The 22719-nt window shown below is 36.1% G+C and overlaps 1 protein-coding gene across 4 annotated transcripts; it reads right to left on the bottom strand.

Moving 5' to 3' along the window:
* Positions 1-2636: 2636 nt before the first annotated feature.
* On the bottom strand, positions 2637-17232 carry LOC107769594 (ethanolamine-phosphate cytidylyltransferase). Of its 4 annotated transcripts, XR_001644440.2 has the most exons (10): positions 16610-17232; positions 13987-14222; positions 13538-13719; positions 9355-9426; positions 8271-8338; positions 7957-8077; positions 4752-4817; positions 4547-4669; positions 3218-3346; positions 2637-2896 (listed from the first exon to the last, which is right to left on the bottom strand). XR_001644440.2 is itself a non-coding variant. In XM_016588816.2 (9 exons), the coding sequence occupies exons 1-9, from the start codon at positions 16909-16911 to the stop codon at positions 3275-3277; spliced, it is 1242 nt and encodes a 413-aa protein (XP_016444302.1). In that variant the 5' UTR covers positions 16912-17232; the 3' UTR covers positions 3009-3274. The 4 variants fall into 4 exon arrangements, 2 of the variants coding, with proteins under 2 accessions (XP_016444302.1, XP_016444303.1); XM_016588816.2 differs by lacking the exon at positions 2637-2896 and having other exon boundaries at positions 3009-3346; XR_001644441.2 differs by lacking the exons at positions 4547-4669; positions 4752-4817 and having other exon boundaries at positions 2759-2896.
* Positions 17233-22719: the final 5487 nt, after the last annotated feature.

The following is a 22719-nucleotide window of genomic DNA, read 5'->3' as shown; positions in this document are numbered from 1 at the left end:
ACTCATTTTTCGATGATTTTTCCATTCTAATATGTGAACCAGGATATGTCATATCCAGTGTATATATAACTACCCTGGTAATTTATTGTATGAATCAGCTGGTTCACCTCTCAAAAAATTCACTGCCTTTTCTTTAGCGCGCCACGCCAACATGTAACTAACATCTACACCAAAGTCTGATTTCACATCATCAATTATATCCTTTGGCTTGTATTTCCTCTTATGATTAGTAAACTTGGACCTAATCATACCCCCAATCAATCTACTGGTTGCTTGACATTGCTCATATACCTTATCTTTCAACGGACATGTATGCTTATTATTGAACTCCCTCACTTTGAACATTTGTGATTTGTTAATACTAGAAGCCTTAAATCTCTATTCACAATCCTCATAAATACATAACAATGTATAGTTGCAAATACATTTATGTTATACATATGATTATATATGGATAAAATATAAACAGATCCTACAACTGATTCGGCTACATACACACATCATTTTCATTTGCCAACAAAGTTTTGAATATATAAACATACAACGAAATACAATGTACGTTTATTGAATATACTATAGATTTTTTTTGAAAACATTGCATTAAAAAATATATAAATATACATTAATATAAATAGTTAAGTTCTCATATAACTGTTTCAGAACATTCAATTACAAAAATACTGTTACAGAAACATATCATGAAGGAAAGCATATATTATGAATACAACATTATACATGCTGTATTTTATAAAATTCTACCATGAATACATTATACAACTAGTAAGAATACATATTCATGCAGTTGAATACAACATATTGGTGAAGAGGTTGTAAGTAAGTACACTCAAACCTGATAGCATTAGACCTATCAACTCGAAATTGAAACCTTTCAGCAATTGCATATAGCTCCATCACCGCCTTCAATATGGCCTTATCCTTATATACTTGTCCATCCATGACCTCTCTTTGATTAGTTTTTGAAATAATCAAATCCCTTTCCGGTTCGAAAACCCCAATTGGTTCACCTGAGTTTAAAAACTCAAGTGCAAGTGTATCAATTGTATCAAATTTACTCACCCCATCTGTTTCGTCTAGTTACATTAGGTCGCCTTGAATTAAACTTCCTCTACCTACAATTTCTTTATCCATTGTAGTTATACACAATGGATACATCCCGAATTCTCTGTTCTCTTTTTTCAACTCTACATACACCATGTAACCCATGTCGTTGTGTATTTCCATAGGCATGCAATTTTCTTCCACTTTGTATTCAATTTTAATTGACTTTGACCTCAAATCTATGGCAAGTTGCTTCGAAATAGAAGCAACCAAATCATTGTACGACGCATACTCCTTTATCAGAATCCCATCAATCGAATAATCGACATAGTTATTCTCAAAGTTCCACTTGCCAGAATGACGAAGTAGCACAGTTAAACTTGCCATCAAGAAAATCGAATTTCAAACTATTTCAGTAGATACTTGTATCAATTCCTAGCAGAACCTCGAACAATATTAGCGGGAAAAAAATCCTCTAACGATACCAGGAAAAAAAGGATGGACTGAATCTCTGAAGATTGCTCTGTTTTTTGGTGTTTGTCGTCTGATAAATCTTTTCATTAACTGGATTAATAATTAATTTAGCGTGTTATAATTATATTTTGTGGAGTTATATTAGGAGTGTATCACGTTAATTGATTCACTTTCCGCTTTTAAACAACTGGAGAGACCTATTTTTACGCAGATTTTCGTTACTGTATTCATGAATACAGTTCGCGAATACATATGAATACATCAGATGATAGCTGGACTCCCCTGTTTTTCGCCGACTTTTGCTACTGTATTCATGAATACAATAGCTTGAATACATCGAATATATTACCATAACAACTGAAAATATAGCTATAGGAAGTAATTAAGTAAATGGTAGCTATAGGAAGTTAATAACCACTAAACAATAATGATTTCTGAAAATTTCTCTTTACAATTAACCACAATTTAAAGTTTTAGAGGGTGAAGTGCACAAATATCCATTTAAGACCTCTATTTAAAGAATAACCAAAATTTACAACAAAAAATTAAGTTTAACCGTCTCATAATTAATTTCATCAATCTGAAGTTGAAATCATGGGTCAAAAGTTTCGAATGCAGTCCAACTTCAGACCTTCAGGTTTAAGATGACAAAAGTTTTAGCTACACACGTTGTCCTGATGGTGTATAGTGACCTTCAGGTCTAAATTTAGTCTGCTTCTGATGGTTTAACGTGAATTTCTGTTATTTTTCATATTAGTCACCTAACTTTCGAATCATGAATTATCCAATAAGCAATTCAAAGTTATTACGTTACTATAGTCAGTTAACTCTCGAAACATGAATCATGAAATAAGCCATTAGTTACTAAACTTTAAAAAAAAAAAAAAAAAAGGTACATCTACAAGTTTATTTTCTGCTCCTCGCTAAAGTAGAGTGCACCAAAGACTTGCATATTATACCGAATCTTCATCTATATAGGGGCATTGAAGAACAGTTTCCATCGTACAACGTTGAGAGCCCCCGTCTTTGCGCGACCTGATGTATTCTAGAAGATTCGGTATTTCATTAGCATGACGTGCATATGTTTCATGCAAAAAGAAAAATCAGAGAAAGTAGTCCACTTGCATACACTGAAAGGCTCAACGTCAAGATGACATATTTCACTTCTATCTTTATGTTTTTGGCCAAAAAATTGCTTCGGTTAAACTAGAGAACGTCATGTGCACTCGCGTGCAGTTTGACGCAAGAACCTACTAAAAGGTTGAAAAGCAAAAGGATAAAAGGCAAAAAAGGGAGGGAGAGAGCGAGGGGGCAGCATCACAAGTTACATCTTCTGAAGCATCTGGCCCCACCAATTTATCATCTGCAAATAAACAACATAATGACAATTCATTTTCATAGCATTGATGGAAACAGACAAAAGAAATGCGAGGGATTGAGTACTTTTTAAGATTGAATTTCTAGAGAAACAAAAGTAGTGTTTTTGGCAATGGGAATGAAAACCTCTTAATGAATTTATTACAACACCAAAACAAACCATAGTGATACAAGTAAAGACATGCGTATTGAATACACTAAGATCAAGAATTATCAATTCTTTATTTCTCTCCTAATCTACTCAAAACACAACCTAATGCTCTTCTGTCGTCAAGAAGAATTGCCAACATCATAAATACAATGTTACCTTGATTCTGTAAGTCAACTAATCACCACAGACATAACTCTTGATTCTGTAAGTCAACTAATCACCAGAGACATAACTCTTTCCCTCATAGTACCTCCTCTCACTAGCTGCTTTTTTATCATTTCGTTTCTGCAAATATACATCATTATTAGATACATCACATACATGTTTCAATTCAACCAAGCAAACAGGCCTAGATTAATATAGAAACTGGAAATTGACGCAGTTCAACAAGCATCCGAACAAATGGAGGAAATTGCATTATGGTTGAAGAAAAATATGATTCAATATTCAGCACCAAACTTGACACTCGCAGGATTTTAAACCTCATCAAGCACTAAACAGCTAGTTAGGACCACTAAGATCGAACAAGAAATTCATCCATTTTCTTCCTGAAGATATCTATATATGCACGGCTGGTGGTTTGGTTGATTTACTATATATCCGAGTCACACGAGGAAATAAGCGCATCTGGTGAAGTGGTATCATAGTACCCTCCCACGGACCAGGGTTCGATTCCTCGGATGCGCATTGAGCCGAGGTCTATTGGAAACAGCCTCTTTACCTTCACTAGGTAGAAGTAAGGTTTGCGTACACACTACCCCCCAGACCCGAACTGGGTTTGTTGTTGTCGAGTCACATGAGGAAAATTTTGATAACATGGACGGCAAATGAAGTGGGAGACTATTCTTCAGATGTGGAGTAAAAAAATAGGGGAATACTGGGAAAGCAATAGTACTTTGAAGCATGACGCTAGAACTATACGAGGAGATGGCAAAACCAAGAAGCAACCTGAGGAACGGAGGATGCAAGTGGTGTAAGAGATCTGCCAACTCCTCAGAACCTTAAATAAGAATGAAGGGTCAGCTCAATGTTGGTTTAGAACGGCGGAAATGAGTCTTGGGGTAAATATGAGGAGAGAACAAAGAGATGATGCTGAAACAGCCAGGAGACAGCAAGAAGAACGCATACGTAGTGACAAGGAGAGTTCATATTGTAACAAAAAGCACAAAACCAGAAAGAGGACTAAGAAGGAATTTTAAGTAGGATGGCAAAACGTCCAGCTGAATCAAACTGATTGCTGTGGTATCATAAAAATGAGAGAATTTCAGGATGGATCTCGAGGGATTGATATTATTTTATAGTTAAGTTTACGGTCTTACTCTACAGTCTACATTATAGCATGGGCTGAACCTATGTTTTGTTTCATTATTTACTTATTAGAAAAATTCTGCTAACAGCTCAGAAGAACAAACAGACGGTTTTCAGAAACCCTCGTTCAAATAAATATAAAAGAAACTAAAAAGTACATATTGGAGGAGAAGTAACCTGGTATGCCTCATGATTTGACACAATTCTCCTTATTATTGTGCTCGTTGTAATATCTAAAGGACTATCCAATATTTTAAAAATGCCCATACTAATTGGTACAGCATATGGGTTACCCTTCTCCTGCAAATTAAAGCATCATGATCAACAAACAAAAGGACCTTTTAACCTAAGATTCTCGTAAAAGACTATAACCATAGAGTACCTTCTGAAAATCATTATCCTCGGCTACTGTTCCATGAACAACTAAAGAGATATTGAAGGTAGTTATCTGCATCAGTGTCCAATTGTAGAAAAAGTCACTACACGATAAATGAGGAGTAACATGATTATACTCTATGAGATCAACTCAAGAGTGAGAGGGAAGCGTTAGCTTTCAAATTACAGTTTATAATAAAGCATCTAATTTCTTTATCTCCAAAAGGAACTCTCTGCTCAATAAAGATCTTATGGAAGCAAAGCAAATTCCAGTCAATACCAATAACTCCTGAAATTCCCTCTAATCAAACATGACTTATGAAAGAATACATATAACAAGCAACAGCCAACAAACGTAATAAATTTCTTTTGTGGGGAAGAGATAAAGTGAGATTAACTTAGTCTCTTTTTATTTTCTGATAGGCGGAGTAAGTTTACCTATTATTAGGAAAATTACAATAAGGAGTATAATTTAGCTCTTTTGTAACAAATGAAGTAGCAAACAAAGTTACTTTTATGAGGAAAACGACTAAATACAAATTTTTCCTACCAAAGGGAGAACTGAGCCCCAAAACTATTAGAATTCTGGGCCTCCCTTACCATTTAAGCCATATCGGTAAATTTTTTTTTAATAACCGTGGTGTCCGGGCCAGTTTGCGCGCACCTTGACTAATTCCACGAGGTACCTGCCACCTCCCACCAGCACCAGGTACCAGGTAACTCTATCCACCAAGGCTTGAATTGATAGGAAGAAATCACCTAGTGTTTTTTGCCTCCGCTGGAATTTGAACCTGAGACCTCATAGTTCTCACCCACTTTATTGACCACTAGGCACACCCTTGGGTGCCCCCATATCAGTAATATACACTGTCCATACGAGCATATTTCTGAAAGTCAGAATTAAAAAGCTTAAGGCCGACATGTTGGGATCTTTGAGCTGTTATATTTAGTAAAGATACAATCTGAGTTTAATCAGATATGTTTCAGGAAACAGTAACTAGGAAGCTACAAGACAAAAGCCACCATTAAGTAGAAAACAGAGATAATTACATCAAAACACATATCGGGTGTCGGTGTCCTTACTTCAGCTTTTAGCACATTCCTTAGTTTGTTACTTGTTTTAGCATATTCTGTATATAATGTGTTAAAACTTTCCACCCATTAGTCTATCAAACTCCCCATCCCTCTCCCCCCCTGCTTTTCTTCTCCACCACAGAACCAATTGGGAAACACAAACTGTGAGTCCTATTGATGGTTAATTGACAAACTCGAATTAATTTTTTGTTGTCTTTTGGAGCTCCAGGTTGAGCAGGACTAAAACAGAATACTTAGAGTGCAAGTTCAACGACGTGACAGGGGGAGCGGATGTGGACGTGAGGCTTGACTCACAAGCCATCCCCAAGAGAGGAAGTTTCAAGTATCTTGGGTCAGTTATCCAAGGGAATGGAGAGATTGACGAGGATGTCACACACCATATAGGGGCGGGGTGGATGAAGTGGAGGTTAGCATCCGGCGTCTTGTGCGACAAGAATGTGCCACCAAAACTAAAAGGTAAGTTTTACAAAACGGTGGTTAGACCGACTGTGTTGTATGGAAATGAGTGCTGGCCAGTCAAGAACTCCCATGTCCAGAAGATGAACGTAACTGAAATGAGGATGTTGAGATGGATGTGAGTGCACACTAGGTTGAATAAGGTTAGGAATGAGGATATTCGGGCAACGGTGGGCGTGGCCTACATGGACAAGATGCGGGAAGCGAGGCTTAGATGGTTCGGGGGAGAAGCCTAGATGCCCCAGTTAGGAGGTGTGAACGGTTGACTTTGGCGGGTACGAGAAGAGGAAGAGGGCGGTCTAAGAAGTATTGGGGAGAGGTGATCAGGCATGACATGGCGCGACTTCAGCTTACTGAGGACATTGCGCTTGATAACAGGGTGTGGAGGTCGAGAATTAGAGTAGAAGGGTAGCAGGTAGTCAGGCGTTTTTCAGATCATTACCGAGTCGTATAGGGCTAGTCTGGTTGTATCTTGTCGTTGTTCCTAGATTGCTAGTATTACAGCTATTTCTTGCTATCTTCCGCTTCGGTTTTCTAAGTATCTTGTCGTGGTTACTGCTTATTGCTATTGCTAGTGCTATTGCATTCTTCCATCTATTTTTTTCCAGTTCTTACATTGTTGTTATCATTTTTCTGGCTATTGTTGTTGATATTTGATTGTTTTCTATTCATCCTCTCGAGCCGAGGGACTTTCGGAAACAGAATCTCTACCTCCCCAGGGTAGGGGTAAGTTACTCTCCCCAGACCCCACTTGTGGGATTTCACTGGGTCTGTTGTTGTTTTTGTCTTTTGGAGCTCAAATCATGGTTAGAAACTGATTTTGCAAGATTTGGGTGGTAAAAATCATATTAGAAAGGTAACCCACCATTGTTGAACAAGCTTGAAGAAGTGTGTTTGAATTTCAAATATGATTTTTGTGAGAAATTCGAAGTGGGTGTTATTTAGACCGGTTGAAAATAGTCTAAAGAGGTTGTCTACAAAATTTGAAAGTCATTTGGTGGACATTTGGACTGATTACGAACGAAAATTGCAACTGAAAATCACATAAGGAGTTCGTAACTGTAGCTAACAATTTTAGACACTTTAAACATTGTTACACACTTCTATACAAGGTTGAAACATGTTTATACATTACTATACATTTTTATACAAGGTAGATACATTGCTTATACAGGGGTAAAAATATTGTATAATAATTTATGTTGCAGAAAAAGTATTGGCCATGCGGGTGTAAACTGAAAAATATAGCTACATGGGTGCAATGTGTTGTGTTGGGCCGTATATCTCCCTAGAAAATATCATATCACCATCAGTGATTAAGTTATAATCTGGAAATGATTCCTAATATAGTAGCTATCATCAATCTGATTTCCATGAAAACTAAGAAAGCTATAAGTCATCTTGATTTATAAATAACATTCAGAGAGTCAACGCAGGTGTTGTGGTATTTCATTAATGTCAATTACTGTTTGGCTCCAAAGATGAGATATGTCATAGTAAAAATGTTGTGAATCCTTGCTATCATATAAGATTGTAGCATCCTTTCTCTTGGACCACCATCAATAATGAGATTGTAGGAGAACTGAGAAGTAGACAGTAAAAATAGCAACAATAATGTTAGAAACAATTTTGTCAACAGTGTCCATGTTAGTAGCGATTACCATATCTTTTGACACCTCCCATGGAGCACCAATAATCACTTCATCGGCGTAGCGGCAAGCCAAAACACTTAAGCTCCTTTCATGAAGATTCATAATTGGACGGTGCACACCTCTATTGGCACTGTAAAAGACAATACGGAATGAAATATGAGTTCTTTGACCGAACTTGCAAAATAACTAAGCATATTTCGTTATGACAAAGATAATCGAGCTTGCAGCCAGCAAACATTCTAAGTATTAGAGCACATGCTGCTTTATCCACAACAACCTCAAGTACTGCCTATGGATTAGCACAATTCTTTAGGGACTCATACCTTACAGTTTGATCAGTATGAATGCCAACAAGTAGAAAGTCTCCAAGTCCTCGAGCAAGCCTTAGTATCTAAAGATAACCACAAAAGTGAGAAATGAATCTACACTCTGATGCATGCATTATGTTGAAGACATAATTAAGTAAATAAAAGTGTGTTTACTTTAACAGCTTAAACTTTTAGATAAGATGGTCACACAATTCAAAATGGTATCAGAGCAGGCAAGGATCCAGAATTCGATCTCACCGCTACCCATTATCAAAAAGAATTTCCACGTGTTTGGCTCATCAAAAAGAATCAAGCCCGCACGTGAGGGGTGTGTTGCAGGCATAATTAAGTAAAATAAAAGTGCTTTGTCTCTAACATCTTAAGCTTCACATTAGACATAACACAAAAAAGACTAATAAGCAGGAATAAGAAATACGACAAGGGAAAACAAGATGCAGCTTTTTGTGAAAAGTTTGTTTATGATCATGAAAAAACTTATTCAAAGATGATGCATTGAAGAATACGTATCAGCAATTCTTTGAAGAAAAGTTCAACTTTCAACCAGAAACACTTACAAATCTTCAAAAAACTACAACAGTCCAAACACATTTCTTTTTGCAGAAAACTGTCCAAACACGTTTCTTTTTGCATTAACTTTTTCTCCAGAAGTTCTTTCAAAAAAGATTTTCCAAAAGTTGTCCAAGCGGCTCTGAAGAAAGTTAAGATTGAGATACTCGGCAAAAGGTGGGAATTCCCACATTTTTGCAGCAATGGTCTTTTACATATTAGATGAATCAAAACAGTTGCAAAACTTCTGCTGAGATCTATGGAAAAAATGTCTAAAAGCACAAGCTATTAGGTAAGAACATATTTATTCCTTTGATCTTCAAGAGAATCTCTTCTCTCGCAGCCATTTTCTTTTTCCACAAAAAACATGAAAATTGTGGCATCTATGAACTATGATACCATGTTGAGTGTTGTGGATCATTTCAACCATAAACTAAAGTTATTAAAGGAAACTACATTTGTTTACTTTTTTATATGATTCTTTAAAATACAAGCATCCTTATTTTTGTAGGTTCTAAGCCAGATTACTTACCTCTACATGTCCAGCATGAAAGAGATCAAAAGCACCATCAATATAAACTATGCGAGCACCAGGTCCAGCTCCCTACACAAACCGCTCGACAACATTATAAGCAACAAATGTACTTCATAGCAGCAACATAGAACCAAAAAAAAAAAAAGAACAGACAACAGCAAGATGTGTTGAAAGGACAACAGGTTTTCCTAAAAGATCCATAAACTAAATGTAAGACAGATCATGCACTGATGGTTAAATCATAATTCAAATCGATTCATAAATTTGCCATATTTTCCCTCATTTGACTTAATTTTGCATCTGTTTGTAATGTTTAAAGGCTTAATTTTGCGAATTTGTGCTGTTAGAAGCTAACAATTGGAGTGTGATGAATATGCAAGCTTCGGCATCAAATTAGCACAAAATGAAGCCCAGTGACATAGGCAAAAATGGAAAAGATGCACCGAAATAAGACAAGATTCAAAACGAAGTGATGGAAACAAACACACAAAATCAATTCACAGTGTGGCATGCTGAAGGTGGCCTGACACACCTGGGCTGTCCGGGTGATTTTTCATTTAGGGTCATTTCATAATTTTCTTTTCTTTGATGTAAAATTATAAATAGTGGGGCTTTCTTCAGCAGGTTTATATCAGATGTTTGAGAACCTTGGAGGCTACTCAGTGGAGAATTAGAGGTTTTTACAGTGTCTTTTCTTCTCTCTCTTTGTTTCTTCTTGATTTTGTTGTTTTGTTCTTTTGATAAAATTGCGCCGTCTCTATGCTAAGAGTGGCTAAACACCTTGTTCTAGGTTATGGGGATATTGACATGAACATAGTGGTTTGAATCTTAATTTCAAAAAAACTGCTTTTGCTTTCATGGGTTATTCATTCAACCTCGTGCTTTATCGTTTGATGGGATGATTGCAAATTGAATTCTACTTACGGATCCTAAAAACTTGAAAAAGAGATACGGTTGCTGCATTGAATATTGTAAGTCCATGAACCTATGCAGTAGGGGCTTGATTCATGGGTAAAAAAATTATACTTGCTTACCTTACATAACTTATGAATGCAGGGATCTATAACGTGTTTCTCATAGAAATATAGCGACTATGTTAATTTGAGTAGACGAATAAGAATTCAGAAGATTATTCTGAGCAAAGATGCGGTAGGTTAATAGCACTTGCTAATCAATTTATTTTGAGATAGAATAATAACGGGATTGTCAAGGGAACCCATAGCTCTAGGCTTTTTTACTATCAAATTCCTAAGATGTTTGAGCACTTCAGTTTTTTATTTTCTTAAATTTCTGAAGGGGAGCCTTGGCGTAACTGATAAAGTTGTTGTCATGTGACCAGAAGGTCACGGGTTCGAGCCGTGGAAACTCTTGCAAAAATGCAGGTTAATGCTGCGTACGATAGACTCTTGTGGTCCAGCCCTTCCCCAGACCCCACGCATAGCGGGAGCTTAGTGCACCGGGCTGTCCTTTTTTTCTTAAATTTAGTTTAATCATCATTTCTTCAAATCAAACTAGTTTTTTCTTGATAATTAGGTTTAACCTGATCGTCGGCTAATTAAATAAAATCCTCGTGGGAACTATGATTATACTCATCATATGATACTTGTCTAATCGTGTACACTAGTGGTATGTTGGTAGCTCATATTAATCACCCCTATCTTGAAGGAGTCAAGGTATAAGCTAGCTGGATCAAAAGAAAACTACTAATGCGATACATGAGCATCAACATTTATCAGATTATAAAGTCTTCATTGATTCTAAAATTTGGCAATCAATTAAACCACTCTCTTGTACTGAACACAACCAATGGGAAGAAGAACAACTTTGCTCAACTAAGTCGTGGCTGAAAAAGTTAAACATGCTAGTAGAGCATGAGAACAACCTCAACAGGAAACAAGACCTATCCTAAACTCAATTAAAAGCAGACGCTTTTTTAGTTGCTAACAAAAGGTAGAAAAAGTTGTTACCTTGAAATTAGATCCCAAAAAATATATTAAAGGTCAACTAACAAATTGGAATTTAGAGAAAGTAACTTATCCGCTAATTGACAAGTCTCTTTTCCATTCCCAGATAACCGACATGGAGAAAGGGTTAAAATATTTCAACTTAGCAAAGTAAAATCTCAAAGTTTATGGATAATCAAATTGCAGCATTATAAAACTCGAGTTTTAGCTTTCTCCAATGTGAGGGAGAATGATGAGGAATGAAAGTGGATGAGAAAGAGAACTTCCTAAATTATTTCTGGACCAAAATCGGAATCATGTTTTGGTGGGTTCACATTCAGGTATTGGAATTATTTTACTTATTCAAGATGCAATTTAAGTCCAGTGTATACCAAGCATACAAAGTCCAGGATATATGGGAAAATAAAGCCCCATACATGTTAAGGGTTTTCTAGGATAGTAGAAAATGAGGCATGTTTAACCTGAAGCAATATCCAGAAAAGGGGCCTACAACATGTGTGACAGATGCAGCCTATGTGGGGAGCCATTAAGAAACAGAAATCACCTCTTCCTTTATTGCAGAATCACTAGCCGGATCTCCCATTTCAAAAAAAGAATCACTAGCCAGATCGGGGATTTGTTACTCAACACACTGGGAAACATATGGGCCATGTTCGGGGCTACTCTACAACTTCTACAAGGGTGGTGCAGAAATGATTCGCATAGGGCTTCTTCTGACATCGAGTGTACAATTCCTGCTGTATAGTTTGGTGGTTATTTGAAGGAAGAATACTAGAACTTTTTAAAGCAAGAAAGGCAAAGTAATTAATCTTATGACCAGGTGCTTCTTTTCTTTTTTCTTTCTTTTTCTCTTTTTGCTTAGGTGTTGGTGCAACATGGCCTGCTCTAAATGTAAATGATATTCATGAAATTGCTGATTTTCTTAGCACATTAGAAACTTGTAATGTTACCACATTTTGGTTGTAACTGATTGCCAGCATTTCCTTTTTGCTGGTTTTCATCATAAAAGTTACACTTTACCTCTCCAAAAGAAGTCCAGGATATTTGGAGTTTAGTATCTCGTATTGAGCTCAAGAATCAGTATATCTTAAACTTTGTTATTTAGTTCATTAGTTGTTTTTTCTATCTTGTGTTTTTTCCCGACAATGGTGGTCTCGGGGCTAACTTGCAAACATCGAGGCTAATCCATCGGGTACCCACTACCTCCCATCATCACAGGAACTAGGAACACTCTGCCCACCAATACTTAGACGGATGGAGAGAAACCGCCTATCATTTTTGCCTCTACCGGGATTTGAAACCTATTCTCCCATAATCCATTCCAACTTTATTGTCCACTAGGCCACATCTTGGGAGCCTGTAGTAATCGGAATAGGATAAGAGTTGTTCCAATCGTCTGTATGTTTTTTTCTCAATTAACTGGTGGAAAATCAATAACTTCAGCACTACTTTTGACGAGACATCACATAATCTTACCTAGGTGGCTTATTCCTAAGGAATTCTAGGTAGCTTCCTAGACCTTGCCTTCTTTCTTTTTCTTTTGTTATAGTCGCTAATTCCTAGACCTTCCCCTGTTTCTTGCCTCTTCTTGGTTTTTTGTTTTGTTTTGTTTGGGTGGGGGGGGGGGGGGAGGGAGGGAGGGGGGACTACTGTTCAGAATTTATTTCTTCATCACCACCACAAAGTTCTCCTTCCATCAAGCAATTCCTCAACTGATAACAAAAAAACCAGCCACTAACACCATAACTTTTACTGCTCTCGGATACTATTCACAACCTCAGAACCCCATGAATTCTCTCTTTTATTTTTCTTCCCTTAACCTACTCAGCACCCTTACACAAAATTACTTCAAAGCCTCCCAGTTTTGAGAGCCTTTTAGCAATGAAACATAAGAAAGTCCGAAAACATTACTATTCTTTCACTGCTCAATTGTCTAGTGATCTCCTCCCTTGTCCCAAATCACCCACGAGGCGAGATGAAATCTTAAACTTGTGACAGTTTAGTGTTTACAATCTGAGAGTCTCTTTTGCTTTTACTACACAGATATTAACTCAAAACTCTTCTTTTTTCTTTTTTTGTAAGGAAAACTTAAAAGAGTCCACACATTGATGACAATCACTTTATGAAGAACAACTAGCCAAATCCTAAAAGTTTTGCTTCTTGCTTTGTGTGCAATAAATTTACCACTAGAGAAAGTTAAAATGCAAGAGGCTCACCTTTGAATTGGAAAATTGTACAATTCTACGAGACGTAGGAAGAAAATGAGATACGCGTGTTTCGCTCCTAGCACCACCATCTTCAGATTTTTGGCTGTGACCATGGCTAAATTGTCTCTGCAAGGATGCATGACTGGGGGAGTCACCAGTGGACCTTTCTCTCACACAAAGAAGCATTCGACCTGCATGGCATATTTATGAAACATACACAAACAATAAGTAGCACCTATAAGCTCTTGCAATTCAATAATTGAATTTTTAGCTTTTGAATATTAACAAATGCCAAAACATCTGTACATCAGCACACTAGCTAGTAGAAATAGCAAATGATAGGATGCTGCCCAGCAGCCCAAGAAACAATAAAGTAGCCATTCCACCACACACAAATGCCCAACTATGTTTTGAAAGAGGAGGTTTTCACTGAAAATGAATCAAGAGAACATACATACCGACTATATCAGTGCTTGAAACTCCTTCTGTACGCTTGATCTGCTTATAGCGACCAACCTTCTTAGCAAGGGCATAAGCATCAGTGCCATCGGGAAGAAGACAAGGGTCATCCCCATGAATGATATAGTCTATGTTATACTCATCAAATAGTTTCCTCATAAAATCTTCAGTAATAGCATAGGGGGCATCAGAGATGACTTCATCCACCCACTTAACAGCACCGACCATAATCATCCTAGGAAAAATCAACAAGCACGAAACTGAGTAAATTCTTTTAATTAAAATCTATCCAAGTAACAGATAAAACAATAATAATAATCACAGCCAAGCACAGTGAAATGAGATCTAATGGTCATGATTTTATTTGTTAAATGCCTTTGATTCTCTCAAGGACAATGGTATCAGACAAAAAGCAATATGAAGGAATGAAGCCATCAGTTGATTAGGAAACTTCTGGTGGAAATGGTGTTCAGAGCTGAGATAACTGTTCTTTTAAAAGGTAACTAACCAACTGTTTGCCACAATAATCAAATCACGATATCCTGAAAGCCAAACTCAGGGTCGCCTCTAATGTTGTATTTAATAAGGCTTGTGCCTTAGGCCCCTAAGTTTGGGAGGCCCATTTTTTAGAAATAATAGGTTTATAGGTATTTAAAAAATAATATTTAGTACTTTTAGTACAAAAGTAGACGTCCTGATATAAAAGGAAAGACATTTTTTAGCTATGTAAATAAAGTAACTATTTGGCTTACTTAAAAATGGCTAGTATGAACAGTTAACGTGTGAACTGGAATTGATTTGACAAGAAAATAGTACAAGAAGAAGATATTACTCTAATCGATATACCCAATCAAATAAAAAGACTTTTCTTTTCCAAATGCTTATGTTGCTTATAGAATAATATTACCAGTTCCTATAATAGTTGCCTCAATGAAAGAAGTTTTTCAAAATTAAAATTGATAAAATCTTAGCTAAGATCGATAATGTCTCAAGTGAAGAATTATTTGAAAAAATTAAATGGGCTGGCTATATTAGTTGAAAAGGAATTATTTGAAAAAATTAATTATAAAAATATTATAAACAACTTTGCATCTTAAAAATCTAAAGAATAGACTTCAAATAAAAATATATATTATAACATTTTTTGTTAAAAATTAGGCCTCACATTAAACTTTGGCTTTAGGCCACAAATGTGTTTGAGCCGCCCTTGGCCAAACTTCACCTTGATCTGAGGTCTCTTCTTAGGTAGTTGAACACTGTATAGAGCCTTGTTTCTGTAACCCAGAAAACCCATCCTCGCCCAAAAAACACTCTATAGAGCCTTGTTTCTGTAACCCAAAAAACCTGTGGGTTGCTCTGATGGTAAGCACCCTCCACTTCCAACCAAGAGGTTGTGAGTTCGAGTCACCCCAAGAGCAAGGTGGGGAGTTCTTGGAGGGAAGGATGCCGAGGGTCTATTGGAAACAGCCTCTCTACCCCAGGGTAGGGGTAAGGTCTGCGTACACACTACCCTCCCCAGACCCCACTAGTGGGATTATACTGGGTTGTTGTTATTTATTATATTCACCAGTTTCTCACTGTAGGACATGTCTATACAGTGACCAAATATAGAGAAGATTTCCCAGGAAAAATACCACTTTGCTTTAAGGTTTTGGAAGAAAGATTCGCATCCTAGTAGAGCTTTAAGAATTAGCTCACCAATCAATCAAAGAGAAAAAATAGAGAGTAACACTCAAGCATAGCAACCAAACTGTAATGACTGGGATTGGAAATGGGAAAGAACTAAAAAAATGAAGTGGTGCGACGTCCTTCGTACAGTAATTAGAGGGATAATTACCAGTAATTTGACTTCGCAGGAGGTTAGTTAAAAAGTAGAGACAATTGAGATTGATTACAATGGACGGTTAAGATGCAAACTGATGGAGGTATAAATACTTCTGAATTCGGTGTGGGATGCATGGAACATAGCTGGTATGTTTCTGTAATCGTGCTCTCCCATACTCTCTCTCTCTTCTCTTTCCCCAATTTCTCAATCTGATCTCTCTTCTTCTCTTCTTCCTAATACGTTCTAATTCTTCCCTTCTCACTCAATTCTCCTTCTTATCATGAAACTGGTTACGTGATTAGCTCCAATTTGACTATCCTTCAGGTATGGGTTACTCGAGGTGTGGATTTCAGCTGAAGAACTGAGTTGATTCGAAGAAGTCTTGTTTAAGCTTTGTTATTGCATTTCTATCCTAGTTCTGTTGTTATCAGTACCCAGTTGTGGACAATATTCAGTGGATTGTTGAAGTATTCGAGTTGTAATTTCTTGTTTCATTTGAAGAGTTAATAGTGAACTTGCCTAGCATTCCTTGAGATCATTAAGAAAACTAAAGCATACTACCTCTGCAAATGGCTTCTGTCAGTTCAAAGATACAGAATTCGCATAAAATGAAGTGCTCATTGGGTATAATAAATTCGTCAAAAATCATTTGTCAAAAAATCTGATAAAGCAGCTGATCTAAATAAGACGCATAACACGGATGAAATGAACACTGAACACGCATAATATATTTTTGAATGACAGGCGAAATATGTGAATCCGAAAATGTAAGAGGAAGAGCGCAAAAAACACCAAACCTCTCGTGAAGAGGAGTGACAGGAGGGCCTTTGTTGGCAATGATTTCAGCATCGCTAACTACACCGACGACTAATTGGTCGCCGAGAGCCCTAGCTTGTCGGAGAGCATTGCAATGGCCGTAATGCATCATATCAAAGCATCCATCCATATATACCCGTATAGGTCTCTTCTTCTTCTTCTTCGGCAAAGCAAATCTCAAACCCAATACCGATAACCCTAACACCACCCCTCCCACCAGCCACGTTGCAACGAACCGCGAACTCTGTTGCACGTTCTCCGAATGTCCCGCTTCTGAACCCATTGTTTCACTACTCCTAATTTATAGTCCCTAATCCAGCAAAAAACCTGCTAACATACCTAATTCCTAATACTGATAAGGCTAATGAATAAGTTAGTTTTTTCTCATATGAATATGCTATTCTCAGATGCCTGTTTCCAGATTTTATCTGTGTTCCGTTCTAGACGATAGCGCAAAAGTTCAAAAATATCCTCACTTTTTTCCGTTTATATGTCTCCGCCTCCATCTCCTTTAAATGGTTCCCACTCAAAACAGTGTCTTACAACTTGACCGGACACTTGTACAGCGGTCACACAAACGTAGCGTAACAGCTACTGCACCCATCGTCGGTTAATTGCATGACCAACCTTATAATTTATTGAATTGCGGTCCGATAATAGCTCCGTATGGTGATTCTCATATTAGGAGCGCGTCCGGATGTGTATTTTGAAGTCTGTAGGTCGTTTTGAGATCATTTGACGAACGTTAGAAATTTGAAGGTTTTGGAGAGTTTGATCGGGAGTTAACTTTTTGATATCGGGTTGGATTCCGATTTCGGTAGTTGGAGTAGGTCCGTAATATCAATTATGACTTGTGTGTAAAATTTGAGGTCAATCGGACGTGATTTGATAGGTTTCGGCATTGTAGAAGTTTGAAGTTCTAAGGTTCATTAAGCTTGGAATAGGGTGCGATTCATGAATTCGACGTTGTTTGATGTGATTTGAGACCTCGAACAAGTTCGTGTTATATTTTTAAACTTGTGTGAGTGTTGGGTTTGGAGTTTCGGAGGCTCGGGTGAGTTTCGGAGTGGCTTCAAAGTGTTTTGTTAAGAAGTTGGATTGTTGATTCTGGTATGATCGCAACTGCGATGTTTTGGTCGCAAATGCGACCATCGCATTTGCGAACCTGGGCTGCTGAGGGAATGGATCGCATTTGCGACAATATGGTCGCTTTTGTGAAACCTGAATGCGAACTCTGTATCGCATTTGCGATGAAGGCCAGCTTTCTTCGCATTTGCGAACCCCCTGTCGCAAATGTGACATGTGCGACTGGAGCCAAGGGCTTTTTATTCCGAGACTTAGCCCATTTCCCTCATTTCCCACTTGGACTTAGACGATTTTTAGAGCATTTTGAGAGGGGGGTCCATCATCACCAAGAGGTAAGTGATCTCTTCTGGTTGTGAGTTAAATACAAGGTTTATATATGGATTTGGACATGAAAATTTGATAGAAATTTGGGATTTGGAAGAAAATCTAGAAATTGGTATTTTTGGATTTTGACCACGAATTTGGGCATGGAATTAGAAATAAATTATATATTTGAGTTCGTGGGGTTATGAATAAAGTTTGTCTTCGAAAATTTTCGGAATCCGGGCACGTGGGCCCGAGAGTGATTTTTATCGAGTTTTCGAACGGAGTTGGAAATTGTTGTGAATAGGATTATAATGAGTATTAGAGTATATATTTATGGAATTGCTCATTTATTGACTAGTTTTGGAGCGTTGGGCATCGATTTGAGTTGTTTGAAAGGCTTGGGAGCCAGCTATGGAACTTCAGAGTGAGGTAAGTGTCTTTTGTAACCTTGTAAAGGGAATTAACCACATAAGTGAAATAAATCATTATGTGCTTCTATTTGTGTGTGTGGGGGGGGGGAGGGGGAGGGTACGTACGCACGAGGTAACGAGAGTTCGTGCGTAGCTAATATTATACTTATATCCGAGTAGTCTAGGGCCTATATCTTATTGTACTTGCGATGTTGCGCCCTACTTGTTAATTTAGTTGTTTAAAACACTTAAAAACTCGATAAAGGAATTGTAAAAAGGTTAAACTTTATTTACTTGACCGTTAAATGGAAATTTAAAATTCTCGGAATATTTGCCCCTTAATAAATCTTGAATTGGTTGTTGAATGTGTTTATCTTTTTGCGGAGCGGGTCGAACGCCTCGGCAGATTAAATAGATGCATCTATGGTTCGCGTTGTTCGACCCTCGGCATTGCACAGTTTAAGTATTTATGTTGGATCGGGTCGTACGACCTCGACATGATTTGCTCGTGATTGAATTGTTTGCTTTGGAATTTATGATAATTGATATTGCTTCATTGGCCTGAGATACAAAATGACAAATGATGAAAAATAAATTTTGAAATTCCTTATTAACAAAAGAATTGTTTACTTATTTCATGATATTGAGCTTACAGCCATTCTACGTAATCCATGCTAAATTATATCAATAGTATTTTTTTATGGCCCACAGTAAGTGTCGGAGCCGACCCCTCGTCACTACTTCTTCGAGGTTAGGCGGGATACTTACTGGGTACGCGTTAATTTATGTACTCATACTACACTTGCTGCACATTTTTGTGCAGATACATATATGCCTAGTGGCCTTGTGGGCGCAGAGGCGCGGTTAAAGCGGGGATTTAGGTGAGCTGCACTTTATACTACGATCCGCGGCCAGTAGAGTCTAATTCAGAGTATTTATATTTTTCCTGTCCAATTTGTATTCCTGACAGATGTTGTATTTTATTTTACATTCCTAGTTGATACTCATGCACTTGTGTCATCGGGTTTTGGGGTGATTAGGGGTTGTCGTATATTGAAATTGTTAAAAATATTATTATCTACACTGTAAATTCCATCTTTTACTATCTAATTGAAGGAAATATGATTTCAAAAATATTAAAATGAGAACCAAATTAAGTATTTATTTTTGGCTTGCCTGACAGCGGTGTTCGGCGCCATCACGACCTTTAATAGATTTTAGGTCGTGACACAGATACTCCCCCATAACTAGAAGATGCATTAACCATCCTTGTGTGTTTATATGTGAAGAAGATACAAGCACGGAGGACTCGTGAGTAGCAGAGGTCACCAGAATCGGTGAAAATAGGGATACGAGAGTAAAGGTAACGAGAGCAGAAACTCTGAATGAAAAAGGAAGAAAGAGATATAGGGATTCAATATTTGAGAATGCAAAGAATAAGGTAAAAGGTCTCCTATCCCTATTTATAAGAATCTAGGCATCAATATCGAGAAAGCAAATCATCGATGCCCAGCGCAACTTTCGAAACGGCAGAGGAGCGGAAAACGATGCAATACATCGGAAAAATGCGTAATAATGACGTATGATGTCATGACGTCACTCGGAATCGGCGTGGAGATAGGTTACTGCTCACAGAGTGCCACGTCGCCATCTCGTCAAGAACGTTACTACTTGACATGCTCACCTAAATCTCTCAACCGTGACTAGCAGAGTCCGCTCATCGATGTCGTTTGAGAATCAGACTCAAAAAGCGAAGGGACTAACTGTATAAGCCAAAATCTGCCTCAAGGAGATTTGACATGAAGTGGTATTACGAAAAGTAAATTGGCCGAGGTCGATTAGTAATCGGTAGGGCTCAAAACCGAGCAGTCAATAACGGCCAAGGTCAAGTATCAGGGGCAGTAGTAACGGCTAGTTTTGCAATAGGATCTTTAGGAGAATATCCCATTGAATATTCTCTGTACTTGTACATTTAGGGTTAACTGGGGGTATGTCCCGTACAAATAGAAAGGGAGATAAGGTGAAAGACATGCAATATTCTCTGATAAGAACACTCTTTGAAAAGAAGACTTTATCTCTAGATAAAAGACAAACACTGTCTTTCTAAATAGATTCGATTGTCTATTATTCCACATTTTTCATCAGATCCGAGAATAGTTCCAATATTCTAGTATTTGTCTATCACTCATCATTTTTAAATGGAGGAATCATCCACCTTAATCAATATTTGGGTGAATCATTCTCCTTATTTACTTTAATGTCATTTATTGTTATTTACTGCTCGACATTCTCCTATCATTAATCATCTTGAAACATTGAATGTACACCTCATTCAATCCCCTACCAACATTGTTCTATGTTATTTGTGTTAATCGATTATAGATGTGAGATTATTATCACTAGCTAGGTTTAATCCCTCACTACATATAATTAATTAGTTTAATCAAGGGTTTATACTTTTTGGTCAGACACTATCATCCTTATATAATTCACGTTTTCTTCATGTCAATCAGTTCAAGATGCACCAACTAGAGCATGTTTAAATTTTTCAAAATAAGCTCGAACAAAATTTATCATCTAATAAGTTGGTATATCTCATATAGATAATATATAATTAATTGTTGGTTATCGTTTATGCTATAAGTTGTTTAATGCCACTTCTAGATCATCTTTGTTGCTATTTTGATGTTGCACTCTCCTGATTGTTATTTTAAAATTTTGGGATAGTATTGACCCTTAGAGGCGGATCCAGGATTTGGAGGTACAAGGTACCACACTGATTTAAACGTAAAAATATTTTAATTCATACAATCCAAATAGGGTATCCATTGCGCTTATTTGATATATTTTGGTGTTTTGGTTCAAGTTATTCGTCTTGAAAGCAATAGATATTCTTTTTCTTGAGTCGGCTTTAAATGATTCTAAATTAGCATCATCTTTAAGTTGGAAAAGAATGACATTCAGTATGAATTTTTTGGGTCAAATTTGTTTCCATCTCAACTCACAAGAACTAAGAATCTATATATATTATTAAAAGCCAAAGAAAAAGGCACCACATTGATCTAAGTGGTAGCCTAGCAAAAAAGTCAAATGACATAATTAGTTAATAATTAATTATTAGAAATTAACAAAGAAATTAACTACCTAAAATTAACTACTCAAACATGGGTGAGGGTTGGATTAGGTTAGTTAATTTCTTTATTTCATTTTTTAAATTATTTTCGTTTTTCTTTTTTTTGAAATAAGAAGTGTATTTATTCATTAAAATTCAGATAATATTATTGAGAATAATATAATAATTTTTAAAAAAAATATTTTCGATAGTAATAAAATATATATCTTCTATTCTATTACAAAAAAAGTAGCAGTCAAAAATATTAAATAAGTAATATGCTAATAATTTCTATTAACAATGTAATTATACTAAATATTGAATAATATAATAAATAAAAATACAAAACAAAAAATTTATTCAATGACTATATAAGTCCCTTTAATTTAATAGAGATTTTATTCATTAAAATTCAGACAATATTTATTCTATCTATATAGAATAGGAGAATCAAATCATTGTGATGATTCCAAGTGTAACATCAAATAATTAACAAGTGTCAAATTTTAGACAAAGCTCCAACAAATTTGGAGATTCAAAAATTATTTATACAAAAATGATTAAAAAACACACAAAGAAATTAACTGCCTAAAATTAACTACTCAAACATGGGTGAGGGTTGTTTTAGGTTAGTTAATTTCTTCGTTTCTTTTTTTTAAAATTATTTTTGTTTTTAAATAAAAAGTGTATTTATTCATTAAAATTTAGACAATATTATAGGGAATTATAGAATAAAATATAAAATAAAAAATATATTTTAAGAGTAATAAATATATATTTTCTATTATATTACAAAAATAAAATATCATACAAAAATATTAAACAACGTAATATGCTATTAAATATTTTTATTAACAATATAATTATACTAAACATTGGATAATATAATCTATCTATATAGAATAGGAGAAGCAAATCAATGTTACGATTCTAAGTGTAACAACAAAATATTAACAAGAATAATAGAATAAAATTTAAAATAAAAAAATATTTCAAGAGTAATAAAATATATATCTTCTATTACATTACAAAACAAAAGTTGCAGACAAAAATAGTAAACAAAGTAATATGCTAATAAAAATTTCTATTAATAATGAAATAATACTAAATATTGGATAATATAATTAAAAATACAAAACAAAAAAATAATTCGATGCATATATAAGTCCGTCTAACT

The sequence above is a fragment of the Nicotiana tabacum genome, chromosome 24 (genome assembly GCF_000715075.1).
Source record: "Nicotiana tabacum cultivar K326 chromosome 24, ASM71507v2, whole genome shotgun sequence".
Classification (NCBI taxonomy): domain Eukaryota; kingdom Viridiplantae; phylum Streptophyta; class Magnoliopsida; order Solanales; family Solanaceae; genus Nicotiana; species Nicotiana tabacum.
This window is presented reverse-complemented; position numbering and strand designations above follow the sequence as displayed.